The sequence below is a fragment of the Jaculus jaculus genome, chromosome 9 (genome assembly GCF_020740685.1).
Source record: "Jaculus jaculus isolate mJacJac1 chromosome 9, mJacJac1.mat.Y.cur, whole genome shotgun sequence".
NCBI classification, from domain to species: domain Eukaryota; kingdom Metazoa; phylum Chordata; class Mammalia; order Rodentia; family Dipodidae; genus Jaculus; species Jaculus jaculus.
In genome coordinates, this window is record NC_059110.1 from 73,177,962 (window position 1) to 73,200,888 (window position 22,927).

The 22,927-nt window shown below is 37.9% G+C and overlaps 1 protein-coding gene across 1 annotated transcript in view; it reads right to left on the reverse strand.

Moving 5' to 3' along the window:
• The window catches only part of Tnks (tankyrase), a 194,778-nt gene that overhangs the window by 39,532 nt on the left and 132,319 nt on the right, over positions 1–22,927 (reverse strand). The window contains exons 12-17 of the mRNA XM_004666930.2: positions 22,345–22,516; positions 9,821–9,900; positions 5,243–5,388; positions 2,864–3,029; positions 1,431–1,650; positions 885–994 (exon numbers count right to left, since the gene is read on the reverse strand). Of these exons, the coding sequence (XP_004666987.1) occupies positions 885–994; positions 1,431–1,650; positions 2,864–3,029; positions 5,243–5,388; positions 9,821–9,900; positions 22,345–22,516 (894 nt within the window). The remainder of the gene's footprint in view (positions 1–884; positions 995–1,430; positions 1,651–2,863; positions 3,030–5,242; positions 5,389–9,820; positions 9,901–22,344; positions 22,517–22,927) is intronic.

Genomic DNA, 22,927 nt, shown 5'->3' on the forward strand with positions numbered 1-22,927 from the left:
AATACCCTGGCAAACACACTTAGGACACATGGCACTGGGGGTAAAGGATCAGTGCAGTGATGCTCTGGAACTGGTTTGACATAAAAGGCTGGAGTACAAGAGAAGCAGCAATCATTTATTCTTGGCTTACTGTTCCTCACTCACCAACTCAACAACCTAACATCTGCTAAATACATAGTAGGGGCCAGGCTGGGGCAAGGACTCTGAAGATATTAAATCCCATTTTAAGTAGCTGTAGCTACCTTCATGCATGAGTTCACTATGAAAACCAACAGAAAAACAACTACAAGGGGACAGAGACTGAGAAAAAAATATTCTGTAAAAGGAAAGAAGAATCTTCAGAGTAAGCAAAAGGAGAAATAGCAACAGAAGACTTAGAAGGAGAAAGTTTCAGAAACCAGATTCTCTCAGATAATAAACAAAAGCAAAAGTTTCAACTTCTTTCAAAGCCAGTTAAGGCAATCAATTAGGCATATGAAGCATTAGCTGGATATTTAGGCTTTAAAGAATATTAAAAGTAATGTGTAAGGATGGGGTATGGTAGTATACATCTTTTATCCCAGTACTCTGGAGGTAGAGATAGGAGGATCACCATGAGTTCAAGGCCAACCTACAGCTACATAGTGAATTCCAGGTCAGTCTGGGATAGAGCAAGACCCTACACCTCAAAAAATAAGTAAATAAATAAACAAGTAAATAAATAAGTTTCAAGTTTTTAAAAACACATTTGGGGGTGCTAGGCTGCTTACCACTAAATTATTTCTGAACTCCATCTTAACTTCAATAATCTGTAATTGTTTTTGCAAATGGCATGCTTGTATTCCTTATGGATAACTGGATCACTGATAATAGTAATTTCTAGAGATGTCTTGGAAGATGCTTACCCCATAAGATGCTGCATTATGAAGAGGAATTAAGCCGCCTTTGTCCTGGGCATTAACATCTGCTCCATGCTCTAGAAGATATTCAGCTACCTCCAGGTTATTATAGCCTGCTGTTAAAGTGAAGAAGGCAGATGTGTCAGATGTACAAAATATACAGATATACAAAATATACAGATCAAAAGCTGACTCCTTGGGCTAAAGAGATGGCTTAGTGGTTAAAGCATTTGCCTGCAAAGCCAAAGGACCTAGATTCAATTTCCCATGACTCATATGAGCCAGATGCACAAGGTGGTGCAGCATGCTTCTGGACTTCATTTATAGCAGCTAGAGGCCCTGGTGCTTTCATTCTCTATCAGCCCCTCTCTCTGCTTCTCTCTCTCTCTCTCTCTCAAGTAAATAATAGATTTTAAAAACTGTAAATAAATAAAAATCAATAAATAAACAGATTTTAAAAACTGACTCCTCCGTGTTCAGCATTTCATTCACTCTTTGTAAAGTGTATTAGCAAGGAGGAGGAGACATAGAAGCATGATGATGCATGCTTACCTGCCAGATGCAGGGGGGTTGAGTTTCTCCCCTGTGTGTCTCTGCAGTTGATATTTTCTGGAGTACAAAGCTTCTGTACTCTAGCCAGGCAGCCCTTCTTGGCAGCATCCAACAGTGCAGCGTCCCCTCTAAGTAAGTCCTGAATGTCTGTATCTCCTTCTTTGACCAGATCCAGAGGTGTATTTCCATCTCTGTTCTTTTTAGTTGGATCTGCTCCATGCTGCAGAGCAAGCAAACAGCATGTTTTCAGCAGCATCTTTGTGTGAGATGTGAGGTACCTTATTCACTAGCTTACTCCATGCCTTCACTCATCTGGAAAGCAACCTATTGTACATGCATTTTGAAATTGAGAAGCCATGATCTGCTTTATTTTCAAATTCCTTACTTGGTAGTATTTTGATTGGCATTCTAAGTACTACTTAATCAAGACTCAGGATATGATCAAGGTGAAAGGGTGGTGACTATCTTTTGCTCTCCACACAATATATCTTTACTCACACTCTCATCTTGAAAACTTTTCTTTTAATAATGCCTTGGCCTTTAATCCCAGCACTTCTGAGGCAGAGGTAGGAGGATCTCCATGAGTTCCAGGCTACCCTGAGACTACATACTAAATTCCAGGTCAGCCTGGGCTACAGTGAGACTCTACCTCAAAAAAAAAAACAACAACAACAACAAAAAAAAACAAAAAACCCCACTAAAGATATTGTGAAAATTAGAAATAATCCAAATTAGACAATGGATTCCTAGTAGTTTGGAAGTTAAATTTTTATTAACAACCATAAAATTATTATCAGTGTTTTTAAGACTGACCCACAAGAACATATTTGATACTGTAATGTATATCATATCAAATAAAATATAAATTGCATGCATACATACATACATACATATATATGTAAAACCAAAACAACTTTTTCATTAAAGAGAGGAAGCCACTTAAATACATGTCACACATGACATATATGTATAACTAGTATTTAATAATGTGTTAATGATAGAATAGTAGTATTATTAGCTATGATAGTAGGTTTTAAAGATTAGGGAAAGACAACTTATTCATTGTACTGTTCTTTCTAATATTAACACTGGATTAGGGCTGGAGGTTCTGCTCCAGGGGCAGAGAGCATGCCTATGTGTGAAGCTCTGGGTTCATCTCCAGGACCATTAAAACCAATATGAGATAAAGAACAAAAATTAAGTCAACTCTTTCCAAATACTTTGATGAACTGTGATGAGATGACCCTTATCAAATCTACTCAAACAGACCCCGTGCAAGGCACTACTCAAAGCTATGGAGGTATGATATCACACTTAGGCATTTCTCATGTAACAGAAAAAGGATGCAGTCTCTCAAGCACTTGCTATTTTACTAAGTAGTAACTAAAAGAGCAGACAATTGCTTCATATCTAATGATTGTTAAACTACATACTTTTAGAAGGAGCTTGCAGATTTCATATTTTCCTTTAGCTGCTGCTTCATGAAGAGGGGTAAATTTCCACAGGTCCGCCACATTGACAGAAGCTCCGTGTCTTACTAGAAGCTCAGCCACCTCATAGTGCCCATAGGAACAGGCATTATGAAGGGGCACCAAGCCACTAGAACAAAGAAGAGTATTAAAATTCATAAAAACAAATCTTTTTAGTTAGAATGATTCTTCTAATAAAATAATACTCATTATGTCTGTAATCCCAGTACTCAGGAAACTGTGTTATAATTGTCATGATATCACAGGTCTGAAGTTAGCATAGGCTATGGAGTGGGTTCTAGGTCAGTCTGGGCTACAGTGAGACCTTGCCATATAACTAACTAAGTGTCTCACTGACTAACTAAATAAATAAAGAAGAAAAAAAAATCTATTTCTTTTTGGGGTTTTTGAGGTAGGGTCTCACTCTAGCTCAGACTGACCTGGAATTCACTATGGAGTCTCAGGGTGGACTTGATCTCTTGGCAATCCTCCTACCTCTGCCTCCCAAGTGCTGGGATTAAAGGTGGTGCACTACGTCCAGCTTAGTCATATATTTCTAAACATGGATTGATAATTCTCAAAAAATTCCTTTCATTGTAAGATATTTTATTCTGTTTCCTGAAATGAATGAATGAATGTATGTGTATATGCTGACCGAATAACTTTCTCTCTCATTACTTTGTGTTTATATGTGCACAAGCACACTGAGGATCAAACTTAGCCTTTTGAGTGCTGGCCAAGTGTGTTATGCCTGGGTTCTCAGTTCTTTTTTTAAAAAAATTATTTCAATTTATTTATTTGAGAGACAGAGAAAACATGAAGATGGTTGTGCCAGGGCCTCCAGCACTACCACTGAATTCCAGATGCATATACCACCTTGTGCATCTGGCTTACATGGGTCCTGGGGAATCGAACCTAGATCCTTTGGCTTTGCAGGCAAGTACTTTAACTGCTAAGCCAACTCTCTAGCCCACGGAAGCATTAAATTGTATTTAAGACATGACCAAAAACAAGGTATCAAGTGCTCTTAATTTAGAGATAAGTGTCTTTTGAAAACATGTGTTATGTTCTGGAGAGGTGGCTCAGTGGTTAAAAGCAGCTGCTTGCAAAGTCTGAAGCCCCACATTCAATTCCCCAGTACCCACATAAACCCACAAGAACAAAGTGGTACATGTATCTGGAGTTAATTTGCAGTGGCAAGAGGTCCTGGTTCACTCATTCATCCCCCTCCCTCTCCATGCTTAAAAAGAAAATATGAGATCAACACACAATGACTAACCAAAGCTTGAATCATGTGATTTAATTCTATAGCACTGTTATAAAATTGCACAGCAAGGTGCTAGCTATTTTAAGCTAATAAAAAATCAACTCAGAATTTCAGTTAGAATAGTCTCCTTATATTGCTAAGAACCTGCTTTAAGTTTTATCTAAATCAAATAATTTACCAAATAAGTATAAAATACAGAATATTTAAATTAGTAAAAATTATACTTATATTAATGACTGGGATGGGTGGCTTCTTTTTGGAAGAGATTTTATATATACATATGTATGTATATGTATGTATACATATGTATATATGTGTATTTTAAAGATTTAGGAAAGTAGAAAGCTGACAAGATGATTTGTAAAAAATATTTACTTATTTATTTTTGAAAGGGAGGAGAGAGGGAGAGAGAAAAGCGATGAACAAAGAGAAATTGAATGTGGGCACACCAGGAACATCTGCCACTGCAAATGCATTCCAGACTCATGTGCCACTTCGTGCATCTGTGTTTATGTGAGTACTGGGGAACTGAATCTAGGAGGTGAGGCTTTGCAAGCACTTAAGTGCCTTTAACCCATGAGCCATCTCTCTAGTTTCTGAGATGTTTTAATAGCAAAAAGTGAAACAAAATAGGATAAACCATAAGTACATGAAAACCTTCATAAGCAGTAAAAGGCATTAAATGATAGTAAGTACTGGAATGGAAAGACATTCCAGACATAACCGACTGAAAAAAGTCAGCATCAAAGCAGGCTACACAGGATAATCATCTCCATTGCAGGTTAAAAGGCTCCCACAGCAGAGTTTAGATTAAGGAGGTTTTAAGCAGTGAAAACTCACAACCCTTGTGATTCAGAATTGCTATATGAACTTGGGATAGCTGGAGAATCACATGTAAAAATGACCATGCTGTACTGCACAGGGTAGGATGACAGTTTTACTTTCTACTCTGAACACTTCAGTATCTTAATCTATAATTCACAGAGAAACAGGCATACTACTGCAATGGAAGAGATATACTACTTCAGCAATATGATTTTCATGAAGTGTGGAGAGAGCGAACCCTAAACACATACCCTTTGTCTTTGGCGTGGACATCAGCGCCGTGGTGTAGAAGGTACTCCACAACAGATACGCGATTATAGCCAGCAGCAAAGTGCAAGGGCGTTGAGTGTCGGCCCTCCAGATCTCTGCAATTCACATTTTGAGGGCTACAAAGTTGCTTTTGTGGTATACACAGAGACAACAACAAAAAGTAGGATTAGTATTATTGATAGACCTGGCTTTAAAATAGTGCATCTTGAATTACCACCATATCTGACAATTTTATTTTTTTTTTGTTTTGTTTTTTTGTTCCAGATAGGGTCTCACTCTGGTCCAGGCTGACCTGGAACTCACTATGTAGTCCCAGGGTGACCTTGAACTCTCAGAGATCCTCCTACCTCTGCCTCCTGAGTGCTGGAATTAAAGGCATGTGCCACCATGCCCTTTGAGAATGTTTCTGAAGATTAGATAATACACACAATGTTTAAAGATCAGCACTGTAGGAGGAACTTGGGCTACACAGCTTCCTCAAGAAATCAAAACCAAAAATCAGCACCACATTAGCTACAGAGTGATTGAATCTTTGACATGTACTGGCCCAAGCCCTAATCCAGCATAAGAACCTCCAAGGCAAGCCTCGCTTCTCATTCTTCCCTCACACTGCCTGTCACAGCATGTCTGCTTATATTAGACTGCTCTCAAGCCATTCTTTGCTCAAGTAAGGCCAACTTGTGTTGGCTACCAAAGCAAAAGGCTCTGGAAAAATAATTTTTCTGTTTGGGCTGCTTACCTGGCCCTCTGGTCCCTATAGAAAAGCCCTAGTCAATAATGCTGTTACTTGCTTTCGGGAGGATAGCAACTGAACTCACAGTGATTTTAGTCATATCCTAACATAGGCCTTTATTTCTAACTCCTCCCAAAATTGGCCTCTAGATTTCTACTGTGTCTCTTTTGTCTAACTGAATGTTATAGCTATTGCACAATGTAAGCTATAAGCTTAATGACCTCTGTTTATAAAACACTAGGGTACGAAGAAAAGAAGCAGGCTGCATCAGTTGTGGTAAGGAGAACTGTAATGAGTCATGTCTATCGTTTCAAAGAAGTCCCACTCTTTCAGTAGGAGACTGATCTGTAATATGATTATCACTTCTGTCTTACAGATACATAAACCAAAGCTCAGGAGTGAAGCGACTTTTGCTCTTCACACTGTTTGGAAATAACAGAATAAACCCTGTTTTCATGACTTTTAATCTTTTGATCATTATGCATCATTGCTTTTTCTTTTTCTATCCTTTTTTTTTTTACTTGTGTGTGTTATATGTGTGGGTCTGAGGTTGACAGCAGGTGTCTCCTGTCACTTCCCACCTTATTTTATTAAGAACGAAACCAAAGCTCACTGATTTCACTAGTCCAGCTTGTTGAGTGCTTAGATACAGCCACCTTACCTATAGCATTTTTACATAGATTCTGGGGATCCAAACTTGGGTCCTCATGCTTGCATATGCCTGAGCCATTTCCTCAATGAGTATTGCTAACTTTCCTAAGTATCCAAGCTCAGGGAATCATAAGGACAATGAAAGTCCAATGAAACAGCAAATAATGGCATTTTCTTGGTGAACAGACACATCCAAACATGTTCTAATCTTGTCATTACTATGGTCATGCTGTTACTGTGAGCTATTATTACATTACATAAAGACCATGAACTGAAAAGAACTCATTTTATGTCAATACTCTATGTAGCAGTGCCATGGTCTGAATGTTTATCTCAGTCCAAATTCCACACTGAAAATCTCCAGCCCAGCAGATGTGGGCTTTAGAAGATGATTAGATCATGAGGGACCCTCTGTTGTGACTGGCCAAGGAGCTTATATACAAGAAGTTACATATACTATTCTGCCCTTTCTGTCCTTCTGCCATGTTAAGATAGACTGTTTGTTCCCTGCGAGGAATGTAGCAACCAAGGCATCATCTTGCAAGCAGAAGGACTGGCCCCCATCAGACATGGAACATCCTGGCACTTGAATGCCTAAATTTTCAGCCTCTAGTATGGGCAGAATAAATTTCAGTTGATCATAAATTACCTCATCTATGACACTTGGTTTTAGGAACACAAGTGAACATCCACAGAGGCAGGATAAAGACAAGGGCCTTTTGGGTGTCACAACTGTGACAGGACAGAAGCTACCTGGCAGTGAGGGGGAGTTTAAAGTCCTAATTCCGCATGGAAAAGCATCAGGATCTAATGTCAAGAGCCACTGTCATGTGGCCAGTTAAAATGCTGTCTTTTTTTTTTTTTTTCTGTAAGTCTATAGCTACAATACATAAATTATAGAACTGATACACTTAGATGAAAATGAGTGAAATAAAAGAAAGCAAAAGTGCTGGTGGAAAGCACCTTTGATGATGGAGCCTTACTTGACTGAAACAGCTCTCCAGTGTTGCTTGTTCCCTGGCTCTTTAATGCTGAACAATCATTAGGTTGGTTTTTTTTTTTTTTTGTTTTTGTTTTGTTTTGTTTTTGAGATAGTGTTTCACTCTAGTCCAGGCTGACCTGAAACTCACTATATAGTCTCAGGGTGGCTTCAAACTCATGGCGATCCTTCTACCTCTGGCTCCCAAGTGCTGGGATTAAAGGCATGATCCACACTTCTGGCTAACTGTTAGTATTTTAACAGACAATACTATGAACAAGGAAGAGACAAGAAATAAAATACAGCATAGTTGGGGAAGTTACTAAAACAAGCACCCAACACTGTCCATTAAATATCTGCAAGTTCTCCATTTCTTTCTGAAAATCAAAGCAATTTCAAATACTTTATTCAGCAATCACTTTTACTTCTATTTTTTTTTTTTCCCTGTTTTGGAGGGGTGGAAACTGACACAAGGTCTCAGTCTGTATCCCAGGCAGCTTAAACTCATGGCAACTCTCCCACATCAGTTGAGTGGTTCTAAGTATGAGCCACCATGTCCAGCTAAGTGCCAAAGCTTGCTGAAGCCTTCTTTTTAAAAACATGTAATTATAATGAGCATGTAATGTAATACTACGCAATAATCAGTGCTCAGATGGCCATGCTATGAGAAAGTTTTCCTCACCATTTTATAGTCAAGGGTTTTCGCTTATTATAACACATTTCAGGGCTTAGAGAAATAGCTCAGTGGTAAGAGGCACTTGCTTATAAAGCCTGAAGATATGGGTTCGATTTCTCAATATCCTTGTAAAGCCAAACACAAAGTGTCACAAGCATCTGAAGCTTGTTTCCAGTGGCAGGAGGTCTCAGAGAGCTCCTTCCTTCTGTCCGTCCATCTACCCTCCCTCCCTCCCTTCCTTCCTTTCTTCCTTCCTTCCTCTCTCAAGTAAATAAATCATTATAATAATAAAAAGACATACTTCAGGGATGGAGAGATGGCTTAGCAGCTAAAGTGCTTGTCTGCAACGCTTAAGGACCCAGGTTCAATTCCCTAGTACCCATAGAAAGCCAGATGCACAAGGTGGTTCATGTGTCTGGGGTTCATTTGCAGTGGCTGGAGGATCTGGCAAGTCCATTCTCTGTCTGATTCTCTTTCTTACAAATAAATATTTTTTTAAAAGACATACTTCAAATGACACAGTAAAGAAAAAAATATAATATAGCTATAGATTTAGAGAGCTTAAATTTCCTCATCAGTATCAATTATAACTAAAATTTAGAACTTTTCTTTAACTAACATAGATACTATGGTAAGACGAAAGATTCTAAAAGTGCCTACATTCTGAAATAGAAAGAACACTTCTGGGCAGCAAAGCTCAAGGCTTACTGTAATTTTCAATCAGTGTACATCATCAAGAATGCTATAATTTGTTAAAAATCATGAAAACAGAGTTATAAACAGTAGTTTGTAAAAACCAGTATAACTATTAATAGCAATTTTACAATTACCATTTCTTAAAAAATAAAAAACCAACCATTACACAAAAGCCATATACAACTCTTTTAGCTAACTTAATCCCTAAATTAAAGATTATAAAGGGAAACTGTGTGTTTAAAAAATGTCAATATTAGAATATGTTTATATTTGGAAAAAGTAAAAGCTATCTCCATTTTGACTATACTGCAAATGATAAGAGTCAGAGAAAAAAAACCCCATTTACTGTACAGAAGTCATTCACAATGGCCACGAGATCAAAAACATGTTGCTAACCATGTGAAAATCTCTGGAAAATCAACAAGACCACTACAAAGAGCATCCAGGTTGGATCTGGGTTGGAGCCACTGGCATATTTCTGCATTGAAGTTCAGCATGAGGAAGTCACTGCTTGACCTAAAGCACACATTATCGATGATGTGGCCTACATAGTGCACATTTACAAAAGTAAAGAGAAAGAAACTTCCATGAAGCCCGAAGAAAAGTAAGTAAAAGGGATGTATGTCGGTATTTCTGTTTGCTTGTTTTTTAAAAATAAAACTGCTATCAGACACAAAGCAGAAACTTCTTAGTGTAAAAAGAATCCTCCTATCTATAGATACACCTCCCCGACTCCCCATATTTTATAAACAATTGCCTAGATTCTAGTAGGTGTATTCAGGAGCTCCACAATGAACCAGGCAGACATGAAGGTCCTGATTTACCTTCACAGTTTCCAAGTCACCAGCTTTTGATGCCTCTAGGAGTCTATAGTCAACATCCGAAGTACGCACAGGGGTACTCTCTGCACAAAAGGGAAGACACGTTACCAGGTATTGGAATACTATATGGAGCTATTGAGGGAAAATTACTTGGTGAGTAAAAGATAAAAGGGTTGGGCATTTTTTAGATGTAATATAAAGACTTGTTTTCCCAAATCTTCAAATAATCAACAAGTGCTTACTTCAATATGCATTTTATTCTATGCAAAGTTAAATAATTTTAATATCTAGAAATACTTACCTATCCTACCCTCAAATTTTCTAACAACAACAACAACAACCAAAAAAAAAAAAAAAAACTTACAAAGGGGAACAAAGAAACCTAGATCTAATAGATAAAACATCTTTGGCATTCACTGATTTTTCAAGTGTAGCAAAGTTTTGTCATAGATTTGCAGTGTAAAACCCATGAAGCCAAGGATTTTTAAAATTACATAATGTTTTCATCTTTCTTTTTAACCCAACTGTCCTACGCACTACTTCTGAAATTAAATTCTCATAAAAGTATTATCAATTAAACAACCCACCGCTGTTCAAAAAAGAGGCTGCTATATTTGTTAAATTAACATTTATTGAATGGCTTTGAGAAATGCACTTTAAAGTGTCTGCATAATTAGAAGGTAGGATGCCAATGCTAAATGGAATACAATTAAATTGGATTGTTAAGTTTATAAACTTTCAAATGAGGTAATATGATTAAACCCAATATAAATATACCAAAAGTAAGTCACTTAACATTGGTCCAAATAGAAAAGCTTTTAAAGAAAACAATATAATATCATCCACAAATAAGTGGCTTTTATATAAAAACATCCCAGGACAAAAGGGCTGAGTGCCAGGAGATCAGACTCTATGCATGGGCTCTACTAGGTATGACTTGGGACAAATTGATATTTTTAAGGTTTTGCATTTAAAAAGTGAGAACTGGTTTCCCTCAAAGTTTCTTTCAGGTTTTAGGCTACATTATCTTATGAACAGAGACACTGCTTCAGTCTACTGTCCAAGTAGGAGGATCAAGAGAAGCAACGAAAAGGTTTTGGATTCCAGAAGAAATACTTCAGTGCTTCTGAGGTGCTTCATTCAGTACAATGCTTTTGTAGTATGGAAGGTGGGGGTGAGGATTCTTCAATGGAAAATAAACTAATTATTTGGTCATATTAATAATACTAACAGATAAAATACTAAGATGAAAGAGGGGAAAGGGAATATGTAAAATAATGAAATATATTACTCTTACAAGGGTTTTCATTTGTTAGTGTTTGAAATCATTGAAGAAAGGAACTAGACCCACATCCCTCTTCGTATTCATTTTCATAAAGAGAATAATCCAAAAAGCACTGAGTCTGATGCTACTTTATACCAGGGTTAGTTTGACAAATTGTAGCTCTTCTTCTGGTTCCTTGATCCTGCTCTTTCCTGAGGCACTGGCCAGCATTCTGACTGCAATGGGTACAACTGCCTTTGTAGGTGAGAATGTCTCTGACCTTCTCTTCCTATCTCCGCAAAAGAGATTTTGGCAGTTGATAAACATCCTTTGTATATTCCAGACAACTGGCACATCCAACTTGATGAGTAATGACTGACTAGCAAGTAAAATTTTTTAGTCAAGTAAAATGCTTTGTCCAGATATACAAATGTTTCAAAGGGGCTAGAGAGATGTCTTAGCAGTCAAGGCGTTTGCTGTGAAGCCTAAGGACCCAGGTTTGATTCCCCAGGACCCACGTAAGCCAGATGCACAGGGTGGCACATGTATCTGGAGTTTGTCTGTAGTGACTGGAGGTCCTGGTGCGCCAATTCTATTGACCTCTCCCTGCCCCCCTCAAAATAAAATAATTTTTAAAAAAATGAATGCTTCAAAGAATTATGAGAAAGACATTCAGAGTCCTGGTCAAACAGTAAAAGAAGGTTAAATGTATTGACTTGTAACAGTTGTGTGGCTCTGTGTCCACCATAAATCTCTAAAGGGTTTATAACAGTCTCACTTTTTTTTTTAAATATTTTTATTTATTTGTTTGAAAGTGACAGGTAGAGAGAGAGAGAAAGAGAACGGGCGCGCCAGGGCCTCCAGCCACTGCAAACGAACTCCAGACGCGTGCGCCCCCTTGTGCATCTGGCTAACGTGGGACCTGGGGAATCAAGCCTCGAACTGGGGTCCTCAGGCTTCACAGGCAAGCGCTTAACCGCTAAGCCATCTCTCCAGCCCAACAGTCTCACTTTTAGAAACACTGCAGCAGGGTCTGGTGGAGCAGGCCTGTCACCTCAGCTACTTAAGAGCATGAAGTAGATTATTACAAATTCAAGGCCTACTGGGGCTACAAATTGAGTTTTAGGCTATGGAGGGCAACTTGAAGAGTAGCTGATATGCAAGGTATCATACTCATAAATCCTTCACAAATACATTGGCCTTTACAGAATATAAAAATTAAACTTGACCCCTCTACTTGAGATTACTGAACGCCTGAGAAGCAATGACCTCCCCTGCAGTACAGACTAAAGATGTGTTTCTGCTGTTGCTGTTAGTTTGCTCTAATTCTAGTCACCAATCTAGCTGACTAGAATTTTTAAGTTTCAAAGGCTAGAGGGCAACTTGCTATTCTAAAATAAACTCTTCAAGACTAATTTCAGTGCTTAACTTAGTTCTCTTTAATCTATAAATCCTTCCCATTGAAAATAATCAGATGATTGTAATGTTTATTGTACACTGAGATAATCAGATTTTAGGTCAAGATCTATCCTAAAAGCACCATGCAGATAAACTGTCTGTAATTCTGTCTAATCCTATGGCTGCTAGGCATATAGTGAGCATCTCAAATGTGGATGGTGACTAAAGGTTTTTCAGTTTTGTTCTTTCTTTCTTTCTTTCTTTCTTTCTTTCTTTCTTTCTTTCTTTCTTTCTTTCTTTCTTTCTTTCTTTCTCTTTCTTTCTTTCTTTCCCTCCCTCCCTTCCTTCCTTTCTTCCTCCCTTCCTCCTTCTCCCCTTCTTTTTTTTTTTTTTGTTAGTCCATTTTCAAGGTCTGGGAATCCAGAACCAGGGTTTTCCAGAAGAAAGACAAATGGTCTACCATTGAGTAAACCCATATGCAGTCAGTAGTACCATCCTGGACATATCAAATTTTTTCTGACATGATTTTTAAAATTTTCATTATCTTCCCTAAGCATGGCACTATGTTACAGAAGGACATCTGCATATAGCATAGACTATACACTGAACATGTTCCACCAATACTCCTTATCCACCCTGTTCACCCCCACTTTCTCCTGTTAGCTCCCCTTGTTGCTCTGAACAGTTTTACTTATATTTTCACATCAAATATATGTGCATAATTTTATGTATCTATGTAGAATCTTGAAACCACATGTGAGAGAAAACATATTTGTACTTCTGAGACTAGCTTAATATGCTTAATATGATTACCTCAGATGAATCCATTTTCTTGTAAATAGCATATTTTTGCTTTATATAGCTAGAATGCATTTATTCCACTGGATATATTCATAGAACATTTTAAAATCTACTCTTCTGTTGCTGAACACCTAGGTTAGCTCTGTAATTTAACTATTATAAATTATGCTACAAAAAACAATGATGTGCAAGTGCCACTATGATATGGTGACGTGGAGTCATAAAAACTCATTGGTGATACATCTGTGATAGATGAATCATATGAAAGACCCATTTTTAGTTTAAGGAACCTCCATAAAGATTCCATACTAATTGGACTAGCTTACATTCACCAGCAGTGCATAAGGGTTCCCTTTTGCCCTCATCCTCACCAGCATTTGTGACACTTATTTTCTTGATGATAGCCATTTGAACTGAGGTGAGATGTAATATCAGTGTAATTTTCATTTGCATTTATTTCTCTGATGGCTTATGAAGTTAGGAATTTTTTCATGTTTACTAGCCTTTTGCTAATTAGCTTGTTTGATTTGTTTAGTTTTACGAGTCCTTTGTACGGTCTAGATATTAATGCTGTTAGATGTCTAGCTAGCAAAGACCTTCTGCATTCTGCATCCTGTGTCTTCATTTGATGTTTCCCTGATGTACAGAAGCTTTTTATTCATAAAGTCTCAGTCAGCATACTTTAAAACCCTGGTTGACAAAACAATCTTTACTTTGTTTTCCTTGCTCTGACATTAATTTTAACAAGAACAAGGAAAATTTTGTCAATGTAAACTTTATCCAAGTATAGATTCGAGACTTAAAACTACAGTTTTGGGCTAGGAAGATGGCTTAGAGATTAAGGTGTTTGCCTGCAAAGCCAAAGGATCCTGGTTCAACTTTCTAGGACCCACATAAGACAGATGCACAAGGGGGCACATGTGTCTGGAGTTTATTTGCAGTGGTTAGAGGCCCTGGTGCACCCATTCATGCTCTCTCTCTCTCCCTGCCTCTTTCTCTCTCTCAAATAAATAAACAAAATAAAATATATTTTTTCTTTAAAAAGTACAGTTTTAAAAATGAACCTCAAGAGACTTCCAGATTAAGATGGCTGCATATGAGTCACACCAAACCAGCCTAGGGAGAGAGTTAAGCAAAACCACAGCAAAATACACTTTGCTTCTGACAAGTGAAGGTGTATAGGTTTTTATTGGCCCTAGCACAGAAGCAGGAGAAACAAAGATCTACCAGAAAGGAGGGAACTGGCCAGAATCTCACTGCTGTGGTGCTTGCAGCCAGGATCTGTGCTGATATAGAGGCTTGCATAGGAAGTGTTAATTGCACCTTCCATGTGAGGGTAAATTGTGTGTTAAATTTGATGGATACTCAGATTTGTCATTCTTAAATAAGCTATATTTGGGGCTTGTCATTTGTTACTTCCTGATTTATAGTGCCTTTGTCTCCTCTTCTGTTTGTTGGGGAAGGGTCTCACTTAGTCATAAACTGACCTTGGAAATTCAGAAAATCATAAGGACATACTTTAAGACTATACACTCCTTTGAGTTTGAAACTCTGAGAGAAATGGATGATTTCCTTGATTCATATGACCTACGAAAACTGAATGGATTCAATGGTGAATTTTACCAGACTTTCATGGAAGAACTAACACCACTGCTTCTCAAACTGTTGCATAAAATAGAAAAGAATTCTACTGAACACTTTCTATGAAGCCAGCATCACCCTGATACCAAAACCAGGCAAAGACAGAACAAAAAAAGAAAATTACAGGCCAATCTCTTTCATGAACATAGATGCAAAAATTCTCAACAAAATACTGGCAAACAGAATACAAGAATATATCAGAAAGATTATTCACCTTGACCAAGTAGGCTTTATCCCAGAGATGCAGGAGTGATTCAACATACACAAATCAATAAACATGATATGCTATATAAATGGACTATAGAAAAAAAATCACATGCTCATCTCAATAGATGTGAAAAAGGCATTTGACAAAAATCCAACATCCCTTAATGGTAAAAGTCCTACAGAAACTGGGAATAGAAGGAACATGTCTCAACATAATAAAGGCTATTTATGATAAGCATATAGCTAACATAATACTAAATGGGGAAAACCCTAAAGCTTTTCTACTAAATTCAGGAACAAAACAAGGGTGACCACTGACCCCATTTTGGAAGTCTTAGTTGTAGAAATGAGGCAAGAGACACTCATAAAAGGGATATAAATCAGAAAGGAAGAGATCAAATTATCATTATTTACAGATGATATGATTCTATACATACAGGATCTTAAAGACTCTACCAGCAAACTGTTAGCACTTATACACACTTTTAGCAATGTAGCAGGACACAAAATTAACACAGAGAAATCAGTAGCTTTCCTATACACTAAAAACAAACATGCAGAGGATGAAACAGGGAATCACTCCCATTCACAACTGCATAAAAAAAAAAAAAAAAAACACACCAAAGTACCTTGGAATAAATCTAACCAAGGAAATGAAGGATCTCTACAACGAGAACTTTAAAACACTCAAGTAAGAAATTGTGGAAAGGCTGAAGAGATGGTGTAGCAGTTAAGCATTTGTCTATGAAGCCTAAGGACCCCAGTTCAAGGCTCGATTCCCCAGGACCCATGTAAGCCAGATGCACAAGGCGGCGCATGCATCTGGAATTCATTTGCAGTGGCTGGAAGCCATGGCACACCCATTCTCTCTCTCCCTCTTCGTTGCTCTCAAATAAATAAAAATAAAGAACAAAAACATTTTTAAAAAGAAAGAAATTGCTGAAGACACAAAGAAATGGAAAGACATCCCACGTTCTTGGACTAGAATAATCAATATTATGAAAATGTCAATCTTACCAAAACAATCTACACATTTAATGCAATCCCCATTAAAATTCCAATGGCATTCTTCATGGAAATAGAAAAAATCAATCTTAAAATTTATTTGGAAGCATAAAAAAATCTCAAGTAGCCAAAATAGGCTGGTGGTATCACCATATACAATTTGAAGGTATATTACAAAGCCATAATAATAAGAACAGCATGGTACTGGCACAAAGGCAGACATGTAGATCAATGGAACAGAATAGAAGACCCAAATGTTAATCCAGGCAGCTACAGCCATCTGATTGTTGACAAAAATGCCAAAAATATTCATTGGAGAAAAGACAGCCTCTTCAACAAGTGGTGCTGGGAAAGCTGGATAGCTATATATAGAAAGATGAAAACAGATCCTTTTCTCCATGCACAAGAATCAAGTCCAAGTGGATCAGGGACCTTAATATCAGACCTGAAACTGAAATTGCCAGAGGAAAAGGTAGGGGAAACCCTTCAACATATTGGCATAGGCAATGACTTTGTGAATATAACCCCAGCTGCTCAGGAAATAAAACCACTAATCCACCACTGGGATCTCATGAAATTACAAAGCTTTTGTGCAGCAAATGACATTGTGAATAGAGCAAAGAGACAACCTATAGAATGGGAGAAAATCTTTGACAGCTGTACATCTGACACAGGATTAATATCCAGAATATAAAAAAAACTCAAAACACTAAACAGTAAGAAATGAAACAACCCAATTACGAAATGGGCTATGGGACAAAATAGTTCTCAAAAGAAGAAATACAGACGACATATAAACATCTAAAAAAGGGCTGGAGAGATGGGCTTAGCAGTTAAGCGCTTGCCTGTGAAGCCTAAGGACGCTGGTTCAAGGCTCAATTCGCCAGGACCCACATTAGCCAGATGCACAAGGGGGGCACACGCGTCTGGAGTTAGTTTGCAGTGGCTGGAGACCCTGGCACGCCCATTGTCTCTCTCTCTCTATCTGCCTCTTTCTCTGAATGTCACTTTCAAATAAATAAAAATAAACAAAAAATGTTATAAAAAAATCTAAAAATGTGTTCTACATCCTTAGCCATCAGGGAAATACACATTAAAACTACTTTGAGATTCAATCACACTTATGCCAGAATGGTCATCAAGAAAACAAATGACAATAATAAATGTTGGTAGGAATGTAGTCTGGTACAGCTAATGTGGAAATCAGTGTGGAGGTTCTTGACATAGCTAAAAATAGATTTACTATATGATCCAGCTACAGCACTCCTAGGTATATATCCTAATGACTCTTCTCACTATCTTAGAGATACCTACACAACCATGTTTATTGCTGCTCTATTCACAATAGCTAGGAAATAGAACCAGCCTAGATGGTCCCTTCATAGATGAATGGATAATAAAGATGTGGTACATTTACACCATGGAGTCCTATTCAGTGGCAAAGAAAAATGTAATTATGAAATTTGCAGGGAAGTGGATGGATCTGGAAAGGATTATATTAAGTGAGGTAACCCAGGCCCATAAAGCCAAATGTCACATGTTCTCTCTCATATATGGATCCTAGCTACAAATGTTTTAGACTTGTGTGTGAGCTTGAAACAAAAATTGGCAGCAGAGGCCAGTAAGCTATATAGAGACTATAAGGGAGGGAGGAGAGGACTTAAGGGGATGGTATTGTGTGTGTGTGTGTGTGTGTGTGTGTGTGTGTGTGTGTGTGTAGAAGAACAGATTACATGGAGGGGAAAGGCCTAAACGAGTCCAGGGCAAGAGACTGAGTAAAAGAAGGGTGGGGGACGGGTCAATCAAAATTCAAGATATTCTGAATAAGACATATGAAAGCCTACTTTTTTGGATATTGGCACATCCAGAAGCCATAGATTATTACTAGAAACTTTCAGTGCCAGGAATGGGATACCTTCCAGTGAGTTGTTGGCCAGGGAGTTTACAGGCTGTTGCCAAGGCCCTTGGTTTCCCATGAGAAACAAATGGCAAGACCCTACTGATGAAGACTTCACATGCCTGAGTGGCAAGGTCACTGAGAAATCAAGCTGGGGCCAAGCTGAAAACCTCTTCCCTGCAGAGCCAACTAAAAGCTGAAAAAAGCTGCAATGCACACAGCCCTATGGGAGATCAAAGTCATCAGTGGTGAACAGTGGACACTGGAAGCCTCAAGGTTGGCCAGAGAGGCCAAATGACTGAACAGGTACAATAGTGCCATATCTGCTCTGGGAGAAACCAACTGCTCTCTAATTGGAATGATGGCCTGCTCTATGGGAGGAAATATAGCCCTAGTACTGAAAACCTAATTAAAAGCCTTTGGCAGGGGAAGTCATGAACCTTAGGGGTATAAAGCCTGCTCTTGTCTGGCTAAATGCATATATTATTCTCACCAAATTGCCCTGTAAGTACTATATAATGTTCATATTCATTTATCAATGCTACTCTCACTTTTGGTTAGAGAAGCTTCTCTTTTCAGATGACAGTGACCACTGGGATGACCCAAAAGGTGTTGAGAAGTGATGGATGAGTGTCTAGCACTGAAATATCCCTATCACACCCTCCAAGAATGTAAAAGCCACAGGAAGGGTATGACTCCTTACAATGCAACTATCCAGACAGAAATTGGCCTCAATATCCATGACTTAGCAGTGCCTACCTAGTGATACCTTCACAAGACCCTCATAATAGAAGAAAATGTTTATGATATCAAAATAAGAGGGATTAATGGGTGGGGGAATATGATGGAGAGAGGAGTTGTGAAAGGGAAAGTGGGGGGAGGGGAGAGAATTATCATGGTTTATTGCCTGTAAGTATAGAAGTTGGCAATAAAAAAAGTAAAAAACCATGGACCTCAAATCTATATTATCGGGTATATTAAGCAAGGGTATTTTTTTTTAATTTAAATTTAAATTTTATTTATTTGAGAGAGAGAGAGAGGCAGAGAGAGGAAGAAAAATAATGGGTGTGCCAGGGCTTCCAGCCACTGCAAATGAACTCCAGATGCATGTGCCCCATGTGCATGTGGCTCATGTGGGTCCTGGAGAATCAAATTGGGGTCCTTTGGCTTTGCAGGCAAATGCCTTAACCACTAAACCATTGCTCCAGCCCCAGCAAGGGTATTTTTAAGTGGATTTCAAATCTGGCTTTAGCAAGTCCTTTTAAAATGTTGCCCAGAAGAGAATTTTAGAAACTTACTAAGCCCTCATGACTGAGGTGTTCTTTTTGGAGTCACTGCTGATACAATCAAAAACTGAATTACTTGTGGGTAAAATAGAAATGCTCAGCTGAATAATGCCCCACATTCTACAGAGACATGGGTTCTTGGTGGAAATACTAGTTAAAAAATTATATCCTGGGCTGGAGAGATGGCGTAGCGGTTAAGCGCTTGCCTGTGAAGCCTAAGGACCCCGGTTCGAGGCTCGGTTCCCCAGGTCCCACGTTAGCCAGATGCACAAGGGGGTGCACGCGTCTGGAGTTCGTTTGCAGAGGCTGGAAGCCCTGGCACGCCCATTCTCTCTCTCTCCCTCTATCTGTCTTTCTCTCTGTGTCTGTCGCTCTCAAATAAATAAATAAAATTTAAAAAAATTATATCCTCTTCCAAACACAAAATAATTTTTAAATATTTTTATTTATTTATTTATTTGATAGAGAAAGAGGGAGGGAGGGAGGATAGGCAAAATAACTTTGATTTAAAAAAAAAACCTCAGAGCCTTTGAAAGGTCACCATTTTACCAGACTTTTCTGTTATTTGCATGCTCTTTCTGATGTGTAAGGAATTTGAAAATAAAGAACTAAAGAAGTTCTATCATTTGCAGGAAAAATGATGCAACTGGAGACAATCATATCAGTGAACTAAATCAGTCTCAGGAGGACAGACACATATCTTTCTGTTATATGTGGGGCCTAGATTTGATGTGGACACATAACATCAGACATGACAGCAAAAGCAGCACTGTCTGGAACAAAGGACTGATGGGCATGGGGAAAATACGGGGGAGGAGTACCCTGTATGTTCAAGTTCTATACTTGCATGAAAATAGCCTTAGGTAACTTAGTACAGTAATAATAATAATGAAACAGCAAAAGCAGCAGCAATAAAGAATATGAAAACCTACCATGTCCTAAATTAATCATTTAATTACCTCTATGTTTACTTTTATAAATCAATTTTACAGCAAAATTTTAAAAATTGAAAACATTTATTTGTGATTAGCATTTAACTCTGCTTTTACCAGGAGTCATATATTTGAACTGCATTGACCTAGAAGACATTTTAAAAGCATTATATGAATTTAGTTTGTTTGATTTGTTCAATGCTTCCTTCCCATTTTGTTAACTATCTCTAAAAAAATTATGTACAGTCCTATTAACATGTTCACTTGATTAATGGTTATAACAAACAGAAACTAATAAGACTTAGTACTCAATATGACTCTCAGTAAAAAGTGTTAAGAGTGGGCTGGGAGATGGTATATTGGTTAGACTTCCTTAGCTTCCCCCATGGTACATGCTTCTATAATCCCAATGAGTTTATGGCAATGGGAGGCGGAGCCAGGACAATCCTGAAACCAGCTAGCAGCCTGCCTCAAAAGGATTGAAGGACCAACAATACACAAAGAAATGTTTCCTAGTGAAGGAATAATATCTTATATTTGAGAATGCTGCACTGCTCTGCAGAACTATTTAATAGTATAAGCTTAAACTGTATGATGGAAAGTTTAATCCCTTCAGAGAGATCTTACTCATTTTGATAGTGAAAACAGGTGCATAAAGACTGAAGAAGAATGGTCACTATCAAAGAGCAAACCAGCATGAAGAAAAGAAGACCCAGACAAGAGTTTCAGCGCATTGGAGCATTAATTTCCTTAGGCTCCAACACAGCACCATAACTTTCATGCATGTTCAGAGGTCTGCTACACTGTAGAACAGTGATTCTCAAGTTGACTGTGCTTCTTGGGAGCTTTTACTGAATTTCTGGGGTCAATTTTGGTTCTGTAGTGTGAGTGATGTTCAAGTTAGTATATAACTATAAATTTTACTAGATTTAGTATCATTATCTCCTTATTTTATAGTTATTATTTTTCTGATGAAGATTTTTGAAGAAATTTGTATAGTTAGAACATATTATCTACAAATTTCACTTCTGGATAGGAAATAGGTTACCATAAAATACTTGCTATTAAAAGGAGGTCTAATGCTTTATAGAGTTAACAAACACTGAGCTACAAGCAGCAAAAGGTAACAGGACTTCTAAGTACTAGTCCATATACTCCATTTTTACTCTTCTAGTTTTTGTGTGTTCATAATCACAGGCAAAATTTAAAAGATGGATGAGAGTCAATTATACATGTCAGTGATAACTTTTAGGGGGTAACTGAAATTTATCCTAGCTTTTAGGAATTAGGAAGCTCTATCAGTCTTGTTTAATCTTTGTCAATAAACTAAATGACTACAATGGAATGTCAATGTCACTGTAAAATTCATCAACAGCTTGTAATTATACTTAAACCAAAAAAAGACAAGATAATTCCATGAATGTCACTGAAGTTAAAAGAAAATGACAAAAAATAGGGCTGAAGAGGTGGCTTAACAGTTAAGGTGCTTGCCTATGAAGCTTAGGAACCCAGGTTTGATTTCCCAGTACCCACATAAGCCAGATACACAAGGTGGCACATGTACCTGGAGTTCCTTTGTAGTGGCTATAGGCCCTGGTGTGCCCATTCTCTCTTCCTGCCTCTTTCTTTCTCTTGAAAAAGTCTCAAGTAGTCAAGTAAAATATATTAAAAAAATTGTAATGCAAAAAGTCAGACTATTATACATAAAAACTCGTTAAAAGATCATTACTGCAAGAATTAATTTTCTCTATTCAATGGGCTGTATGACTACCATAAATGTATCCTATTTGTAGGAATTTTAAGCCACCTTTGACCATATCATTCATGAGTCAGAATTTCAATTTCAAACTACAAAATAACAAAAGCAAAACAAATAAAATCCCTAAAGACAATGCAAATTTCCTACTGACATGCTCCTCATCCCAGCAAAAAAAAAGGGAACTGGGGAAGGCCACAGGCTTACACTGCAATCTAGAGAAGTAAGGGGAAAACTCAGGCCAAAAAAATTCCAAGGAATTACTTAAAATGGTGGTGCAGACTGCGAGAGCATTTGTGTGGAAGTGGGAGCACGTTAAATCCAGGTTATGGAAACTCACCACTCAGAATCTGCTGCACAGCTTCGTTTCCCATCTGAGCTGCTGTAAAGCCTTGTAGGGAGATGATGGAGGGATCAGAGCCGTAACCCAACAAGAGGCGGCAGGTTTGCAGGTGACCTGCCAGGGCAGCTCTATGCAAAGCAGTCTGACCAAGGGTGTCCAGTGCATTCATCTGAAAAAAAAAAAAAAAAAAAAAGTCATTGGGTGAACACGTAAAATGGAGCATTTTTTTTTTCATCTTAGAAAATATACTCAGGAAAAAAGTTAACTATGAGTTTTTTGGAAAATGCCATAGATAACTTTTGTTCCCTGGGTATATTGAAATACCGTCATTTTACATTAAATTAAAGAGAAACTAATGGAGAGAGGGAGGGGATATGATGGAAAGCAGAGTTATGAAGGGGAAAGTGGGGAGGGGAGGAAAATACCATTGTTTGGTGACTGTATGTATAGAAGTTGTCAATAAAAAATAGATATTAAAAAATAAATAAATAAAAAGAAATATCGTAACTTTATGGCCCGTCCCTTCCTGCCACTCCCCTTGACAAGCCAAATGTAAGGTGAGGGCAGATTCCCATCTGGT